Source organism: Panthera leo, chromosome C1 (genome assembly GCF_018350215.1).
Source record: "Panthera leo isolate Ple1 chromosome C1, P.leo_Ple1_pat1.1, whole genome shotgun sequence".
Taxonomy (NCBI): domain Eukaryota; kingdom Metazoa; phylum Chordata; class Mammalia; order Carnivora; family Felidae; genus Panthera; species Panthera leo.
In genome coordinates, this window is record NC_056686.1 from 204,962,850 (window position 1) to 204,979,267 (window position 16,418).

At 43.3% G+C, this 16,418-nt stretch overlaps 1 protein-coding gene across 8 annotated transcripts in view; it reads left to right on the plus strand.

Moving 5' to 3' along the window:
• The window catches only part of SGPP2 (sphingosine-1-phosphate phosphatase 2), a 108,034-nt gene that overhangs the window by 3,172 nt on the left and 88,444 nt on the right, over window positions 1-16,418 (plus strand). For 4 of the 8 annotated variants that reach the window (XM_042950291.1, XM_042950287.1, XM_042950283.1 and 1 more), the window contains exon 2: window positions 5,582-5,721. The exons of 2 other annotated variants lie outside the window; for them this stretch is intronic. Coding sequence is in view for 5 of the 6 variants with exons in the window: in XM_042950287.1 (XP_042806221.1) it covers window positions 5,582-5,721 (140 nt within the window). In the remaining variant the exon portion in view is untranslated. Of the gene's footprint in view, window positions 1-5,581; window positions 5,722-5,877; window positions 6,012-16,418 lie in introns of all 8 variants that reach the window. 2 more of the 8 variants (XM_042950285.1, XM_042950286.1) reach the window with 1 other exon arrangement.

Consider the following 16,418-nt stretch of genomic DNA (forward strand, 5'->3'; position numbering starts at 1 on the left):
AAATCGAATTTTTCTCACCTCCCACATTTGCTGAATTTATTTTAATTCTTAAAACAGGACAAATGTGGAAATGATTAAGGGCCTCCTTTACAAATTCTCCTGTAACACCATAGCACTGGTTAGTTAAAGATTAACTACATCTTTTACAAACCGGGGCTGGGCCGGGTTTGTACAAAGCTGTCATTGACTAAGTCAGAGTGGACCTCAGAGATTTCCTGGTAGTCATGACTTTCACAGGCAGGTTCCGACTCCTAGAAGGTTAAATGCTTTATGGAGGACTTCCCTGGTGTCCACACAGTGAGACCTTTTGACTCCCGAGTCTAAACTTCTCTCCACCATGCACCTTCCAGGGAAAAACTCCAGGGTTTCATTTTATCTGTCTCATTGAGCAGGTGTGAGGTGTTGGGGCTGGTTGGGAGCAGGGCGGAGGCTGGGTGGAAAGAGAACGCGTTGCTCTCAGTGTGCAAGGGTAACTGTAAGAGAACCTCCTTGGTAGTAGCCAAGATCAAGAGGCAGGGATCCTGGGACTGAGTAGAAGGGCAAACGCCTGGTTACAATTGTGGTGGTTTTTTGGTTTTGGGTTTTTGGTGTTTTTTTTTTTCCTGCGATAAAGCCAGCGTGGATATAACGGTATTTTGATTTTTTTTTTTTTTTTTTTTTTTTAATCATCGCTGCTTACTCAACTCAGTTGCCTTCAGATAGACGGTGCAGTGCCGTTCCGCGTCACCCTGTTAGACCGGAGTGGTCTTTCCAAATTGTACCGTGCTCAATAAATACTTTTTGATAACTATTTGCGCAGACATCGTCTTACAGTTGGGTTGAGGCAGGGATCGAAGATCCGTTGTTTACGCAAGTCTTTGTACTCCTATTTCCTTCTTGAAGCCTTCGGGGCCCTCCAGGTGTGTCAATCCACGAAAACCCACCCTTGATTTTACTGGCTTGCGAACGTGCAAAGAACCATCTTAGGAATCAGGACACCTAGATCTGGCTCCGCCTCTGTGACTCAGGGAACTTCCCTGGGCCGCATCTGCACATGGGCACAATGGAACAGAACCGTGGGTTTCCACCTGTGGCTGGCCATTAGCGCCAATTAGAGGAGCTTTAAAAACAAGCAAAAAAAGCCCATGTCCGGGGGCCAGGTCAGAGGTGGAGGCTGAAGAAACTGGCAAACAGAGACGGGAGGCTCCAACTTCTCTTCTCCCGGGGCCCACCACCCTTAATGTGCTCAGGACGCGGATAGTGATGCTGGAGGCAGTGGTCGAAGTTGCTGCCGCCTTTTGGCGGGGTTAAAACTCAACTGGCCAACAGGTCGAACTTCACCTTTTGATGATCTTTGATGTTCCAGTTTGAAATGGTAAAAGCCCCTTTGAAAAGGAAACTTCGACCATTTTTTCCTAGTTACAGACATGGTTCAGATGAGAAACTTGGAAAAATACCAAGAAGTTAAATCCAAGCCCATTATACCACTGCCCGAAGATAATCACTCGGTAAATGTTCAACTTCATTTTTCGTTCTGTGTTACTCCATAGCATGGTCAAAGTATAATTTAGTTAGCCTGTTGCTGGGCTTTTAGGCTGTGTCTGGTTTTTGCATTAAAAATAACATCTTTGTACGAGTACCTTTCCACATACCTTGACTGTCTTTTTTATTTAATTTTATTTTTTTATTTTTAGAGAGCAAAGGAGGGAGAAGGGCAATGGGAGAGGAGAGAGAGAGAGAGAGAGATAGTGAGTTTGATCCCAAGACCCTGGGAACATGACCTGAGCCAAAATTAAGAGTCAGATGCTCAACCAATTGAGCTGCCCCAGTGCCTCTGTTTGTCTTTTTATTTTTTTTTTTTAATTTTTTTTTTCAACGTTTTTAATTTATTTTTGGGACAGAGAGAGACAGAGCATGAACGGGGGAGGGGCAGAGAGAGAGGGAGACACAGAATCGGAAACAGGCTCCAGGCTCCGAGCCATCAGCCCAGAGCCCGACGCGGGGCTCAAACTCACAGACCGCGAGATCGTGACCTGGCTGAAGTCGGACGCTTAACCGACTGCGCCACCCAGGTGCCCCTGATTGTCTTTTTAAATTGAGATGTCATTGACACATAATGTTATATTAGTTACAGGTGCGCAACAGAATGACTCAATATTTGTGAATATTGTGAAATGATCACAGTAGGTCTAGTTAATATCCATCATCACGCGTAATTGCAGTTTTTCTTCTTGTGATGAGAACTTTTAAGATCTACTCTCTTAGCAACTTTCAGATATACATTATTAACTATAGTCACCGAGCCATTACATCCCCATGATTTATTTATTTTGTGACTTCAAGTTTGTATTTTGTGACCACCTTCGCCCATTTCACCCACCCCACCCCCACTGCCTCTGGCAACCATCAATCTGTTCTCTTTTCTATAAATTCAAGTTTTTTGTTTCATATTTCATGTGTAAATGAGATCATATGGTGTTTGTTTTTCTCTGACTTATTTTACTAAGATGATGCCCTCAAATTCCATCCATATTCTCTAAAATGGCAAGATTTCCTTCTTTTTTATGGCCAAATATTTTAGTGTGTGTGTGTGGCACATTTTCTTTATCCATTCATCCATCAACGGACACTCAAGTTATTTCCAAATCTCAGCTGTTATAAATAATGCTGAAATCTTTTGGAGTTAGTGTTTTCTTTTTTTTTTTTAATTTCTTTAATGTTCATTTATTTTTGAGAAAGACAGCATGCGGCAGGGGATGAGCAGAGAGAGAGGGAGACACAGAATCCGCAGCAGGCTCCAGGCTCTGAGCTGTCAGCACAGAGCCTGACGTGGGGCTCGAACTCACAGACCGTGAGATCATGACCTGAGCCAAAGTCAGATGCTTAACTGACTGAGTCACCCGGGTGCCCCTGGAGTGAGTGTTTTTTTTTTTTTTTCCTCAGATAAATACTTAGGAATAGAACTGCTAGATCATGTTGTATTTGTGTTTTTAATTGTTTTTAAAGATTTTATTTTTAAGAGTCTCTACACCCAGCGAAGGGCTCGAACTCATAACCCTGAGATCAAGAGTTGTATGCTCTACTGACTGAGCCAGCCAGGCGCCCCTATTTTTAATTTTTTGAGGAACACCCGTGTTGCTTCTGTAGTGGCTGCCCCAGTTTACATTCCTACCAGCAGTGCTCAAGGGTTCCCTTTGCTCCACATCCCTTCCAATGCATTTCCAATGCAAAGTGTCTTTTCAGTACCCTTCGATAGCTCAGCTGCTACAGCAGAGGACTGTAGAGGAAGATCTTTCAGATCTTCTGCCCAGTATTTGAAAAACAATCGTTATTGAGTTGTATGAGGTCTTTGTATATTTTGGATATTAATTCCCCTTCTCAGATACGTGATTTGCAAATGTTTTCTCCCATTTGATAGGTTGCCTTTTCATTTTGTTAATGGTTTCCTTTGCTATGCAGAAGTTTTTTTTTTAATTTTATTTTGTTTTTTTAGTTTATATATTTTGAGGGCAGGGGAGGGAGAGCAGGGTAGGGGAAGAGAGAGAATCTCAAGCAGGCTCCACACTGGAGCATGGGGCCCAGTGCAGGGCTCGATCTCACAAACTGTGAGATCATGACCTGAGCTGAAACCAAGAGTTAGACGCTTAACCCACGAGCCACCCAGGCGCCCCTGTGCAGAAGCTTTTTAATTTGATGTAGTGCCACTAGTTTATTTTTGCTTTGGTTGCTTTTGTTTTTGGTGTCAAATCCAAAAACGAAAGAAACCAAAAAAACATCACTGCCAAGACTGAGTTCAGTCTTTGATTATTTCCTTAATTTAAATTTCTGCATGTGGAACTGCCGGGTGGAAATACATATATAATGCCTTTCAACACCAACTTGTCTCACAGAACAGGTGTTCTAAGATATGTAATGGTGAGTGTGGATTTTCTCACCCCCTCACCACTGTCAGGTATAAACACCCTCTTTAATCTTTGGAGAAAATAGGCCACCTTCTGCTTCTATCCCATCTTTTCTTCCTTTATTTCTTGAGCAGCTACTGTGTCTCTGGGGTGGTCCTCAGCCTTAAAGATACAAAGATAAATGAGATCTAGTTCCTGCCCTGGGAAAGCCACAAAGAAAATGGTGCGATGCAAAAAAAAAAAAAAAAAAAAATACCAGAATAGAATATGTAGGCTAATAATAATAATTGGGTACGAGTTGATAATAATAATAATAATAGGCTGATGATAACATAATAATAGGATTCATATGTGGCCAGGGAGACCCTAGCAGGAGTGGCTCACCATCCCTGGGGAGGCCCATGAAGTCTTGATAGGGGCTAAAAGTGCAGTAGGAATCAAACAGCTGAAAAGGTGAGAATTTCTTTTCTTCACCTGGAAATCTCAAATGATAAAACACTCAGACACGTTGTCATTCTTGGTGAAGAGCGACACGTTCAGCCTGGGTTCCCAGCAGGCAAGAGATTAAAGGGTGATTAAAACCCCAGGGGCGCCTGGGTGACTCGGTCAGTTAAGCGTCCGACTTTGGCTCAGGTCATGATCTCACGGTCCGTGAGTTCGAGCCCCGCGTCGGGCTCCGTGCTGACAGCTCAGAGCCTGGAGCCTGTTTCAGATTCTGTGTCTCCCTCTTTCTCTGACCCTCCCCTGTTCATGCTCTGTCGCTCTCTCTGTCTCAAAAATAAACAAACGTTAAAAAAAAAAAGAAACCCTTAAAAATGGTTAAAATGGCAAATTTTATGTTACGTATATTTGACCTTAAAAAAAAAAAAAAAAACAACCCACCACAAGTCCAACTTCACCTTCAAGGAGGAAAAACGTAACTTCCCTTAAGTGTGAGTTGCACAGGGTACAACGGGGGAAAAAGAAGGGGGGAAAGGAGTAATTTTCCAGAGTGGAAACCTGACAGACACCACGTGGGCCAGTAATCAGTGTTAACGTCAACAGCGGTCAAGTCCTGTTGACAGAATGTGGTTTTGATGCATGTAGGTAAATGAAACACTCTTGATACATGTCGGAAGCGGCACTCCACATGTGTGTTCTTCTTTCCGTGTAATCATGAGAAAGACACCAGGCAAACCCTAGCTGAGGGGCATTCTGCAAAATCGCTGGCCTGCACTCTTCGAAATTGCCAAGGTCGTAGATAACAAGGAAAGCGTGACCAATGTCCTAGCCAGGAGAACACATGAAAACTAAATGTAATTGTGGTATCCTGGATGGAACCCTGGAATAGAAACAAAGGATGTTAGGTAAAAACTAAGGAAGTCTGAATAGAGTATGGAATTTAGTTAATAAAAAGGCATCCGGGGCTCCTGGGTGGCTTCGTTGGTTAAGCGTCCACTTCTCCTCAGGTCATGATCTTGCAGTTTGTGGGTCCGAGCCCCGCAGTGGGGTCTGTGCTAACAGCTCAGAGCCTGGGGCCTGCTTTGGATTCTGTGTTTCCGTCTCTCTCTGCCCCTCCCTCACTCGCACTCTCTCTCTCTCTCTCTCTCAAAAATAAGTAAACATTAAAAAAAAAAATTTTTTTAATGCATCAGTGAAACCTTCTGCAAATTGAAAACTGCTCTAAAAACTAAAGTCTATTTAAATTTTTTCAAAAACAGGGAAGGCAATTGAAGGGAGTTCAAAGACGGGATCATTTACAAAAGGTGTAGGCAGTGTGGGAAAAAACCGACAGGGGAGGACAGCATCTCGGAGCAAATGCCTTCAGCCTCAAAAAGCAAGAGGAGAAGACAAGGTCCTGGTAAGCTCAGACCCGGTGAGAGCTTAGCTGCCAGAGAGAGAGACTCCTGACAGGAGCCAAGACCATTAGTAGAGAAACATAGCCACAGGCTGGCAGGAGGAGTGGGGGAGATCTGTTACCAACTCGCTCTCCATGTGCCCTCTCGTATGTTGCCAGTGTCTCCCTTGGACCAAATGCAGTCAGAAGCCGGGGAGATCGGGAGGCTGCCTGATGCAGTCGACCTAGGTCAGCCTCGCTGGAGAGAGGCGGAGAGCGGACCCGGAAAGACAGATGGAGAACGTCGAGCCCAGGTTGCATGAAGACATTGGTATGGTGTTTCGAGCTGGCGTCTGGGGCCAGAGCCAGAGTTTCAGGCTGAAGCCTGAGTGTGGCTTCCTGCAGAATGTGGTCTTCATCCTGTAGACGAGGGGGATGGGAAATCGATTTCATGCCATGTGCCCAATCAGAACTGGGGACTGGGACCTGGTGATAAGAAAGGCTCTTGGGGTGTCGCTGTGCCTAATGGGAAGGAGTGGGGGATTGAATGGTGACGTCTGTGGGGGTTATCGAGGGGCCCTGGTGCCGAAGCATTTAAAAAATGGGGAACAGCAGGGCACCTGGGTGGCTCAGTGGGTTAAGTGTCTGACTTCAGCTCAGGTCACGATCTCGCGGTTTGTGAGTTCGAGCCCCTGCCAGACAGCTCAGAGCCTGGAGCCTGCTTTGGACTCTGTGTCTCTCTCTCTTTCTGCCCTTCTCCCACTCACACTCCGTCTCTCTCACTCTTTCTCTCAAAAATACACATTAAAAAAAATTTTTTTTAAGTAAAAAAAATGGTAACGGGGGACATGGCACTAACATGAAATCAAGCCCTGGTATCTGTGTGGGGTTCTTCATGAAACTCGAGTATCACCTTCACCCACAACCTCCTCAGGAGGAAAGAGACCACTAATGGTTTCTTAAGACCTAGGTTGCTGTTGGGAACCTTAAAAATAAAACCGTCAGTCATTTTGTAACAAAAATGGGTTTATTCAGGATTAGCAAAGAATTGCAATTCGGGACAAGCAAACTACAGCAAAACCAAGGCAAGTCCTGGGAACAGAGGAGAGGAACGCTCTTTTGTAGAGGGAAGGGGGAAGTTGGGAGGGCTGTTACAAACAAAAAGTCCATTGGAATAAATGGGGGGGTTTGTCAGATAATGGCTTTTCATTGGCTGAGTTGTGACAGCCTCTCACTGGCTGGGCTGTTGCTGGGCAAGGAGAAAACCTTTCTTCCTGTGCCTGGGGTAGACTTCTTTCTCTTCCTGTTGGGTCTGCGATTGGCTGAGGAGTGGTGGGGTGTGAGGGCTCCCCCTGCTGGCCGCTGGGTTTCTTTCCAAAGGAGGTTTCCTTTTACTAATTTTCATACCACAGTTTTAATCCTGGAACCCCATCATTATGGCCACAATCTGATTGGATTGGGGAGCAGCCCTCCAATCAATGGCAGCTTTCTATAGGCTGGTCAGCATCTGATGACACGATCTGGTGCGAGAACCTCACCGAGTTGGGACACTGCACCCTGGAGAGAGACTGATGGGGCCAATCTCATTGCTCCCTGAGGGAGTCTGAATGCAAGACCCAGAGACAGGGACAGAAATGGTGGAGTGGTCCTGGACTTCAGAGAGAAAGAGGAGGCCATTGGCAGAAGGCTCGAGACAGAGAAAGCAGTGGAAAAGCAGAAGTTCAGGGTCGCAAGGAGGGCAGAAAGCCCACAGCAAGTGTTGAAGCAGAAGAGAAAACTCCAAGTGGAGCAGGAAGCTGAGGCTTGAGTGTGATGGGCGCCACTTCTGAGGGCAGGTGCTGGAGGGACTGTTGACCTTCAGGATGGCAGGGCTCAGGGGGGGCCTCAGGGACAGAGACTGGCTGTGTGGCTGCCAGAAGCCTTTCCTTCCTTCCTGAGGAATCACGTAACAAACTCCTCTCACTGGAGGGGGCCGGTGTGGGTCTTCCCTTGCAAGCAGAATGTGCTGGTCCCTACTGCTTTGCCAACTTGCGCATAACTGCGATTAGATCATTAGTTTTATCCTTTTTGTGTAGTTGGGTGTGGGGGGGTGGTGGCAAGGGGCAGATCCCTCTTTCTCCTGTGCACCCCCAGGGCCTCACATGGGCCTGGAACATGGCGGGTGCTTTCGTACTTCCTGTCGAACGAAGCACGTAGGTAAGGGTATGCTGCACTCAACCTCTTTCTCGGCAGAAACGAGGTAGCCTGCTCTCTCCTGTGACAACTGGGTTCGTTTTATCCCTGACTACCTGGCTGTGTCTTCTTTTAGCATAATGGGTTTTTTTGTTTGTTTTTGTTTTGTTTTGTTTTTTCAGTGCCAGGTCCTTCCTTTTTATCCAGGAAACTGATAAAGGGTTTTGATTAATGAACAACTTTTTAATTGGTCTACTTTCTTCGTTTGGACACCGCGAGGGGAGTTTAGGTATTGCATGACGTTGGTTATGGTAAAAATACTTGTCAGCTTAAAAAACTGTGATTACATTACTATGTTTTGGAACGCTGTTGACAGCAGGCCTTGTCTAATTCTAATTTTCTTGACTTATAATGAAGATGTCAACATGTTTAAGTTTTTTAACAAAAGCACTGTCACTTCCGTTGTTCCAGTTTTTTGTCAATTATTAAACCCTCTGCTGTCCTGATAAGAATTCCGTCTTGAGCAAAGGCACTTTTGCATTTTATTTGGCACAGAATTTTCTTGGGAGAAAATACTGTCACAGTTTCCTGGCAACACAAGTAGAGTGCTTCTTTCTGTGTTAGGAATCTAGGAAAATGCTAAAATTGGGGGCCTCCGCTGGTCTTTATTATTCTCCTCGCCTGGTGGGATACATTCCACATAGGAAGAAAATGAGATACTGAAAAATCCAGTGACGACTATGAGGCACATTTTCTTCTCACTCCTGCTTCGAACTCGGTATGGACTCCTCAGCAAAGTGTTTTAAGAATCGAAGAAAACAACTCCTCACACGCAGGGCAGGGTGGATGGATGGGGAAGGAAATAACCACCTGGGATCTTGAGAGGGGGCGGAAAAGGGAGTAACAGTTTCCTTGAACCATTTTGAATATTGCCCCAAAGTCCCCAGATGCTCACTGGCATTTTTACACTCATTCGTTTAATACAAAAAAACTACCCGTCAGATTCATTCTTGCTTTTGTTAATGCCATCTATTTTGGTGATCGTGTTGGCAGGAGAAATAAATGCACTCTCTGTAATCTTCAGGTATGTTTTGATTTTTCCACGTGGCAAAAATCTTCGTTGCCATAGAATTGTATGGGAAACAGCCCACAAAGCAAGGACTCCTGTGGCTGAGAGGAAGACTGGGTTATGGTGAATAGAAGTCCCCCTGGGGTAGAACATTGGGAACAGAGAGTCCAGGACCTCATTGGTGGAGAACACATTTCTTGGCAGTTAAAAAAAAAAAAAAATCACCCTCTCTTACAAGGTGACTTAAAAGGTGGCCGTGAAATAGACATCAGAGATTTTGTTAAAATCATGACAAGTGAAAAGAGGCTCTGTTAGAAGTTGGGTTTTTTTTCCCCCCTTCTTTCTGAATTTTGATCTTTTGATGATTTTCGGCTAGGAAGATATCAAATATCTTGAAATTGATCTTTATAATTGTCAACTCTTAAAGCAATTCGCGTTTATGTTAGCAATAGCAGAAGATACCAAAAAGTAAAAAGAAGAAAACAAAAATCCTGCATGAATTTTGCAACCTGGGGAAAAAAATGTTAATGCCTTAGAATTTTGCTTCCTTTTATTTCTATGCAAATATAGAATGTGTAAGTTATGGATATGCATACGCATACGATTTTGGAATTAGCTTTTTTTACTACCATCATGAACATTTCCCCACATTACTGAACATACTTCAATTATGCGATTTTTCAGAGTTGTGTTATAATTCAATAGGTGATAGGAATTTAAATTTTTTTTCCAGTGGTCAAAAAAATTCCTGACGTACATATCCGGATTGTTTCAGCGTTTGTCTTTGTACTTCACCTGGAGTCTAAATAGCGAATTGTTTCCTGAGAACCACAGAAGAAGCTGAATTCAGTTGTCACACTTACTGCCAAATGGCCTTCTGGAAAATGTATCTCAATGATCGCTCCAAACAGCAATCCAAACCAGTTAGCCCATGGTCAGCATTTAGTATTACCTTCCTTTTGTTTTTGTTTTCCTTGTTTTTTATTATAAGCTTGGGATAGTAAGTACACGGATGGTAAATGTGCGACTTGATGCGTCTGACTATGTGTCTCCCTCCCTGTGACTACTGCCCAGAGGAGGGTAGAGAACAATTCCAGAAAGTCAGAAGGCTCCCTCAGGCTCCCACCGAGCAATAACACCCTCTCCCAGGGAACCACTCTTTCGCCTCCATCAACCAGGACTTAGTTTCATCTGCTCTCGAACGTCACATAAATGGAATCATACAGGATGCGTACCAGTGGTGGTTACATTTTTTATGCCACAGAGCATCCGTTGCACAAACATACGACAATGGATCCTCGTTACAGACCGTTTATGGACATTTGGGTTTTTATGAAGCATCAAGTATTACTTTAAATATCTTTTACTCTTAACGTTTTGGTTTGATGTAATTTCAGATTTTTGAAAATTTGCAAAAATAGTACAGAAACATCCCTATGCGCCCTTGACCGCTGTTTTCCTAACGTTAGCATCATGCGTAACCACAGCGCAGTTATCAGGGTAACGGTATGCAAGCCGTGGAGCTGTTCAGTTTTCACGAATTGCTCTCCTAATGTAATTGGCTATCCAAGGATCTAATGCAGAAGCATAAACTGCACTTAGCTGATATGTCTCTTTAGTCCAACCAGTCCAATCTGGAAGTTCTTCAGTCTTTCTTCCTGAGCCGCAATCAAGAGTCAGGCGCTCAACTGACTGAGCCGCCCAGGTGCTCTGAGAACAGCTAATTTAAAAAAAAAAAAAAAAAAAATGAACATTTATTCATTTTTGAGAGACAGAGACAGAGGGCCAGCAGGGGAGGCACAGAGAGAGAGGACGACACAGAATCCGAAGCAGGCTCCAGGCTCCGAGCCGTCAGCACAGAGCCCGACACGGGGCTCGAACCCACGAACCATGAGATCATGACCTGAGCCGAAGTCGGACGCTTCACTGCCTGAGCCACCCAGGTGCCCTGAGAACAGCTAATTTTAAATTAAAAACTGTAAAAGAGAATTCCCTACACGTTAAAAGTAAAGTAGCTTCCCCTTTCTTTCAACTGGACTGCCAATGACAATGGCTGAAGTTATGGCCAGGGAAGCTGAATGGAGGCACAAACTCAGAGTTGAATGGCGGCCTTTTCTGGTTTCAATGTCAACAATAACAGTTCCCCCGAATGGCAAACCCACTGCATCTGTTTGGTAGATGGATTCCCTTCTCCCACTGGTGGTTTTCGTCACCAGGAAGCGTTTATCAAATATCTCATTGTAAAAGGTTTCTTCAACTATATTCTACAAAGGGAGAAACTTAATCATGACATCCAAAGGAGATCTTGAAAGTAATTAAAATTCCATATACTTCCGGACATGGAAATACTCACCAAAAAAAAGCAATTTTAAAAATGAAAAATATCCATAATATAATCCAAATTTCAAAAACTACACAAGCATACATTGAATATATATTCTTCAAGGATCTGGAATGATGAACCAAATGCTGCCAGTGGTTCTTTCTGAATATCTTTAAATATTTCTTTATTTGTGCTTCTATTTTTTTTCACACTTTTATTTTCTGCATTTTTTTATTTTTACAATAAAAGGGTAGTGGTTTTATGTTTAGAGAACATTAAGCCATTTTCATTTGACTGAAAAAAATTTCCCCTGAGGATGTCTTATACTTTTGAGGAATATTAGTTACTAAGATTACTAACATTGTTCCACATAAAACTTTTTTTTTAATTACCATGGACATCTTTGCAACCAAATATCAGCAGGGTTGCTTGTGTTCCTACCTTGAGGGGATAGTTATTAAACCATTGGAAGTATACCAAAACTCTCTTAAATGAAACAAAATGGCTGCCCCCTCCGTGCCTCTGCAGAAAGGCCCCGCGTGAAATTGCAGCACACCTTTTCCTGCTCGGTCCAAACTACAGCATGAAATGCCTAGAACTTAAAACACATAATGCTTTTCTACACTCATGAGAATTCCTTAATGCACCGAGAAGAGTTTGGTCTCAAAAAGATCTCTCCTCTACTTGGCCAAAACTATTATTACAGAGTTCAGGAAAGTCTTAAGAAAAAAAGATGTTGGGTGTTATCACCCAACCCTTCGGTCGATTTTTGGCAAGTAGTGTTTGCTATTTCTTTAAAGGTTGTTTTGGAAGATCTCTTCCCCAAACCCCCTCCCCCACGGTAGACCCCTTCCTTTCTTTAGATATTTTCTTTTTTTTAAATAATATTTTTGAGTTTTGATTACAGTCTTACACATATGATGCGAGATTTTCCCCCCTAGGTATTTGATGTTTTTGATGCTATTGTAAAAATCATTCTTAATATAATTCTGTGCTCTTGGTTTTGGGGGTAGATGCCCATGATTCATCGCTTACATCCAAGGAAGATTTCTTTTTATTGCTGTAGATCCAAACAGTTGTGACCGGGTTTTAGTTCTTGGGTCACCTTCAGGCAGTATCTGTGCATGCTTTGTGTTGGAACTCAGTTTCGCCTAATGTGATGACAGTGTTTGAAGTAAAGGTACCCTGAAGGAGGATGCCGTGTAGGGGCATCACAGCCACCTTTGTCTATTGTTTGGTGTGGTTCTTATTTGAATAATATAAGAATTGGTCCATTTTTATTGTAAGATAAAGCGTAATTACTAATTTCAAAGACCAAATGGATATTTTCTTTTAAAAACATGAATATTTCTTACTTCCCTAAAGAAATGTAAAATAATGTTTGCATATTATTCATTTTCACGCAACGTCAATTGGAGTTGTATTAAGTCTGTGGGTTAATTTGGAGATAACTCACATCTTTATGATACAGAATCTTCTTATCCCCGAACATGTCAGGACTTGCCGTTTATTTAACTCTTTTTAAGTATCTTCCAGTAGAGTTTTATAGTTTTGTCCATAAAATCTTGCACCGCTTTTGCTAGATTGATTTCTTGACACCTTATGTTTTTGTTATTATTAAAACAATATTTTGAAATTGGTTTCCTGCTGGACTGTTGGCATGTAATTGAATTGTGTGTATTGATTTGGCCATCTTGCCAGACTTTGATTAATTCTAACAAACTGGCTCTCATTTCTTTGTGTTTGCTATGAAAAACAGTCAAAAAGAAGATTTTTGTTTTCCTTTTCAATTCCTTTACCTTTCATTTATTTCTTTCTACCTCACTGCATAGATAGGGCCTCCAGTATCATATGGAGTAGAAGGAGGGATGGCCCACTTTCTTGCCGTGTCCTCGATTGTAAAGGAATGGTTCTTACATTTCCCTCCCTTTTAAAGCTTGTTTTCCAAGAGATGTACTCATGAATTTCGGCTTAATTATATTGGCTATTTTTTCTGTATTTAGTGAAAGGACCATATGCGGGTTTTTTAAAAGCTCCTTTAATCTTACAGAAGGTGAGTTAAAAAAGATTTTCTTTGTTGAATCCACATTCCATTTATGGAATTTACTCAGTCTGTGTCATGATAGAGTCAATAGCAATGTTTACTCCTTATAGCAGACATGACAAAAATATTACTTAGTAGACTTTTTGGAGTAATATACTTTATTATATATATTTTTTTAATTTTAATTTAATTTTAATTTTAATTTTTTTTATTTTTTATTTTTTTAAATGTTTATTTACTTTTTGACAGAGAGAGAGAGAGACAGAGCATGAGCAGGGGAGGGGCAGAGAGAGAGGGAGACACAGAATCCTAAGCAGGCTCCAGGTTCTGAGCTGTCAGCACAGAGCCTGACGCGGGGCTCGAACTCACAGACTGTGAGATCGTGACCTGAGCCGAAGTTGGATGCTCAACCAACTGAGCCACCCAGGCGCCCCTTATTTCTTTAATATTAGACAGAGAGAGCATGAGCAAGGGAGAGGGGCAGAAGGAGAGAGAGAGAGAGAGAGAGAGAGAGAGAGAGGCAGAGAGAATCTTAAGCAGGCTCCATCCTCAGCACAGAGCCTGAAGCGGGGCTCGATCCCACGGCCCTGGGATCATGACCTGAGCTGAAATCCAGAGTCAGACGCTCAACCAACAGAGCCACCCAGGTGTCCCTGAAGTAGTGTATTTTAGAAGTATCTTCCTCCAGCCCCTTCTCCCACCCTTCTTGGCTTTCTTGGGTGATGTGACCCATAAGCATTGGACAACATAACTGTGCAGGCCATCTTCATGGGTCTATGAATATTGCGTATGTATCGTAAAATTTGCTTAATTACATAAATATCCTTGAACGTGAAAAACAAGTTTCTCTTGGCTGAATATCCAGAATGTCTTTTTAAAAAGTGGTTTCTTGGGGCGCCTGGGTGGCTCAGTCGGCTCAGTCGGTTGAGCGTCCGACTTCGGCTCAGGTCATGATCTCGCGGTCCGTGAGTTCGAGCCCCACGTCGGGCCGAGTGCTGACAGCTCAGAGCCTGGAGCCTGTTTCGGATTCTGTGTCTCCCTCTCTCTCTGCCCCTCCCCCGCTCATGCTCTGTCTGTCTCTCTCTCTGTCAAAGATAAAATACACATTAAAAAATTTTTTTCTTTTTTAGATAAAAAGTGGTTTTTTTTTTGCAATGTGTTCCTGAACTTCTATTTGAACTCTGAAGTGTGTAGCACTTTATGGATCCACTATAATATAATAAGGTAGCATTGGAAAGGGTTGGCTCGGGGCCCTTAGCTTCCTCCAGAGCAGGACTGTTTTATGGGGCTCAGTACTGCAAAGACTCCACCCACAAGCACAGCAAGGTCAGTCAGAGTGGGGCTTGAGTGAACAAACCTGAACTCAGAGTAACCAAATATTCAATCACAGTATTACACCAAGGAACGCCTCAGAAGGAATCGGCACATTTGAGCGCGGTGACCTTTAGAAAACACCCACACTTCAAAAGAAAATGACATTGTCAGTGCCTTCTCCCCTAAAAATAGTCACAATATTAAAATTGACAATATATCATGCGAATGGTGACTGTGTCGCGAAGTCGAAGGTATCGCGTCCTGAAGCCCAGGTATCCCCGGCTTTCCTCTGTGAATCTTTTCTTTAATTTCAGCTTATTACCGAAGGGAAGGATTTACAAGGGGCCAGCCTAGAGGGAGGGAAGGAGTGGTGCTTTTCTTCTTAAACTTCCGAACCACATCACCTTGGGCATATCACCTGAGCTCGACTGCATTGCTTTTCTCATCTGTGAAATGGGGGAAATGATCGTCTAAACCTCCCAGGGTTCTGAGATGTGAGTAAGATCACTGGGGGTGCCAATGAGTGCCATATCGTGTCTGGCATGAAGTGAGCCCTCAAACGCCATCTACCCCACTGTCTCTGCTGTCCGCCCACCACCCTTGCTTTAGCTCCTACTCGTCCTAATGCCCCTACTGCAGATTTTTCCCAACAGGTCTTTCACCTCTTTATGGTGGGGCATGAGCGGTGGGGCAGGAGGAGTGTTGGACCATCCGGGTCGTACAGATCTTCCTGTAGCATTTCAGAATGGCTTCCACCCTAAAACTGGGGCCAAATACGTTTGAAATTGTATTGAAGTATATTCGGGTTTGTATTCCTTCCTTCTGATAGTTTGGAGTATCCAGTCACTTGCCATAAAAATGCTTGCCCAAGTCCTGCTTCCCCTCGTCTGAGCTTACTGAGTTATGGAACATGTATTATAGAATGTTTTTTTTGCTCTGAGATAATATTACCAATGGTCAGCCAAATATACCAAGCACCTAACAGTATGCCGGCTCCTGAATTACACTCTGAGTGCTCAGCAATGAATCTGCCCTGCTTACCATGCTGTTGAAGGCCTGTCAGTCCATCAGGGAGACAGGTAAACAGATGAACATAACATAGTGGGGAGAAAGGACAGATTCTGAGAGATCATCAAGGTTCAGTTGAACGAGACCCTCCTTTCTCGGATCCTCCCTCATTCCCCGTAAGAAAACTCTAAGTGAACATTTTGGAAGAAGTTGCTTCTAAGATTTCTGATGGACCCATTCAGAGGAGGTGAAACTTACCAAATATCCAGTTCAGACAGCTGACGTTCTCCGATTTTAGAAAACAAGGAATGTGATGTCATGTGGAAAAATATTCGTGGAGATTCTGTTTTATTATTGTAGATGACGTGTAGATTTCATGCTTAAGACTAGAGTATTGTAAGTGAAGAGAATTCAAAAATGGGAAAAGAATTGTATGCGTGAGGAAGACGATAATGCTTTGAGCATGTAGGTGCCAAGACCCCTGCCCTCCGACCCAGGAGAGCATTAACTATGCAGTGACTGGGAAAAGGGGCCCTTTATGTTTACCCTTTTCCTTTGACTGTGTGCAGAGTTTTGAGAATAAGGCCACACCTCCAGGTCCCCACATGGGTATGGTAATGGTCGTCCCATGTGGGGTGAAGGTGGTAACTAACTATCGCAGCCAGGAGGTAACCTTGCCTAGGGTGGTGTCTCCCTCTTAACCACAAAGCAGGGCCTTGGCAGTCCAAATGTTGGCCACATACGTGCTTTGTTCCCATGTGGTTTTACCTTTCTAGAGGTAGTGAGACCTT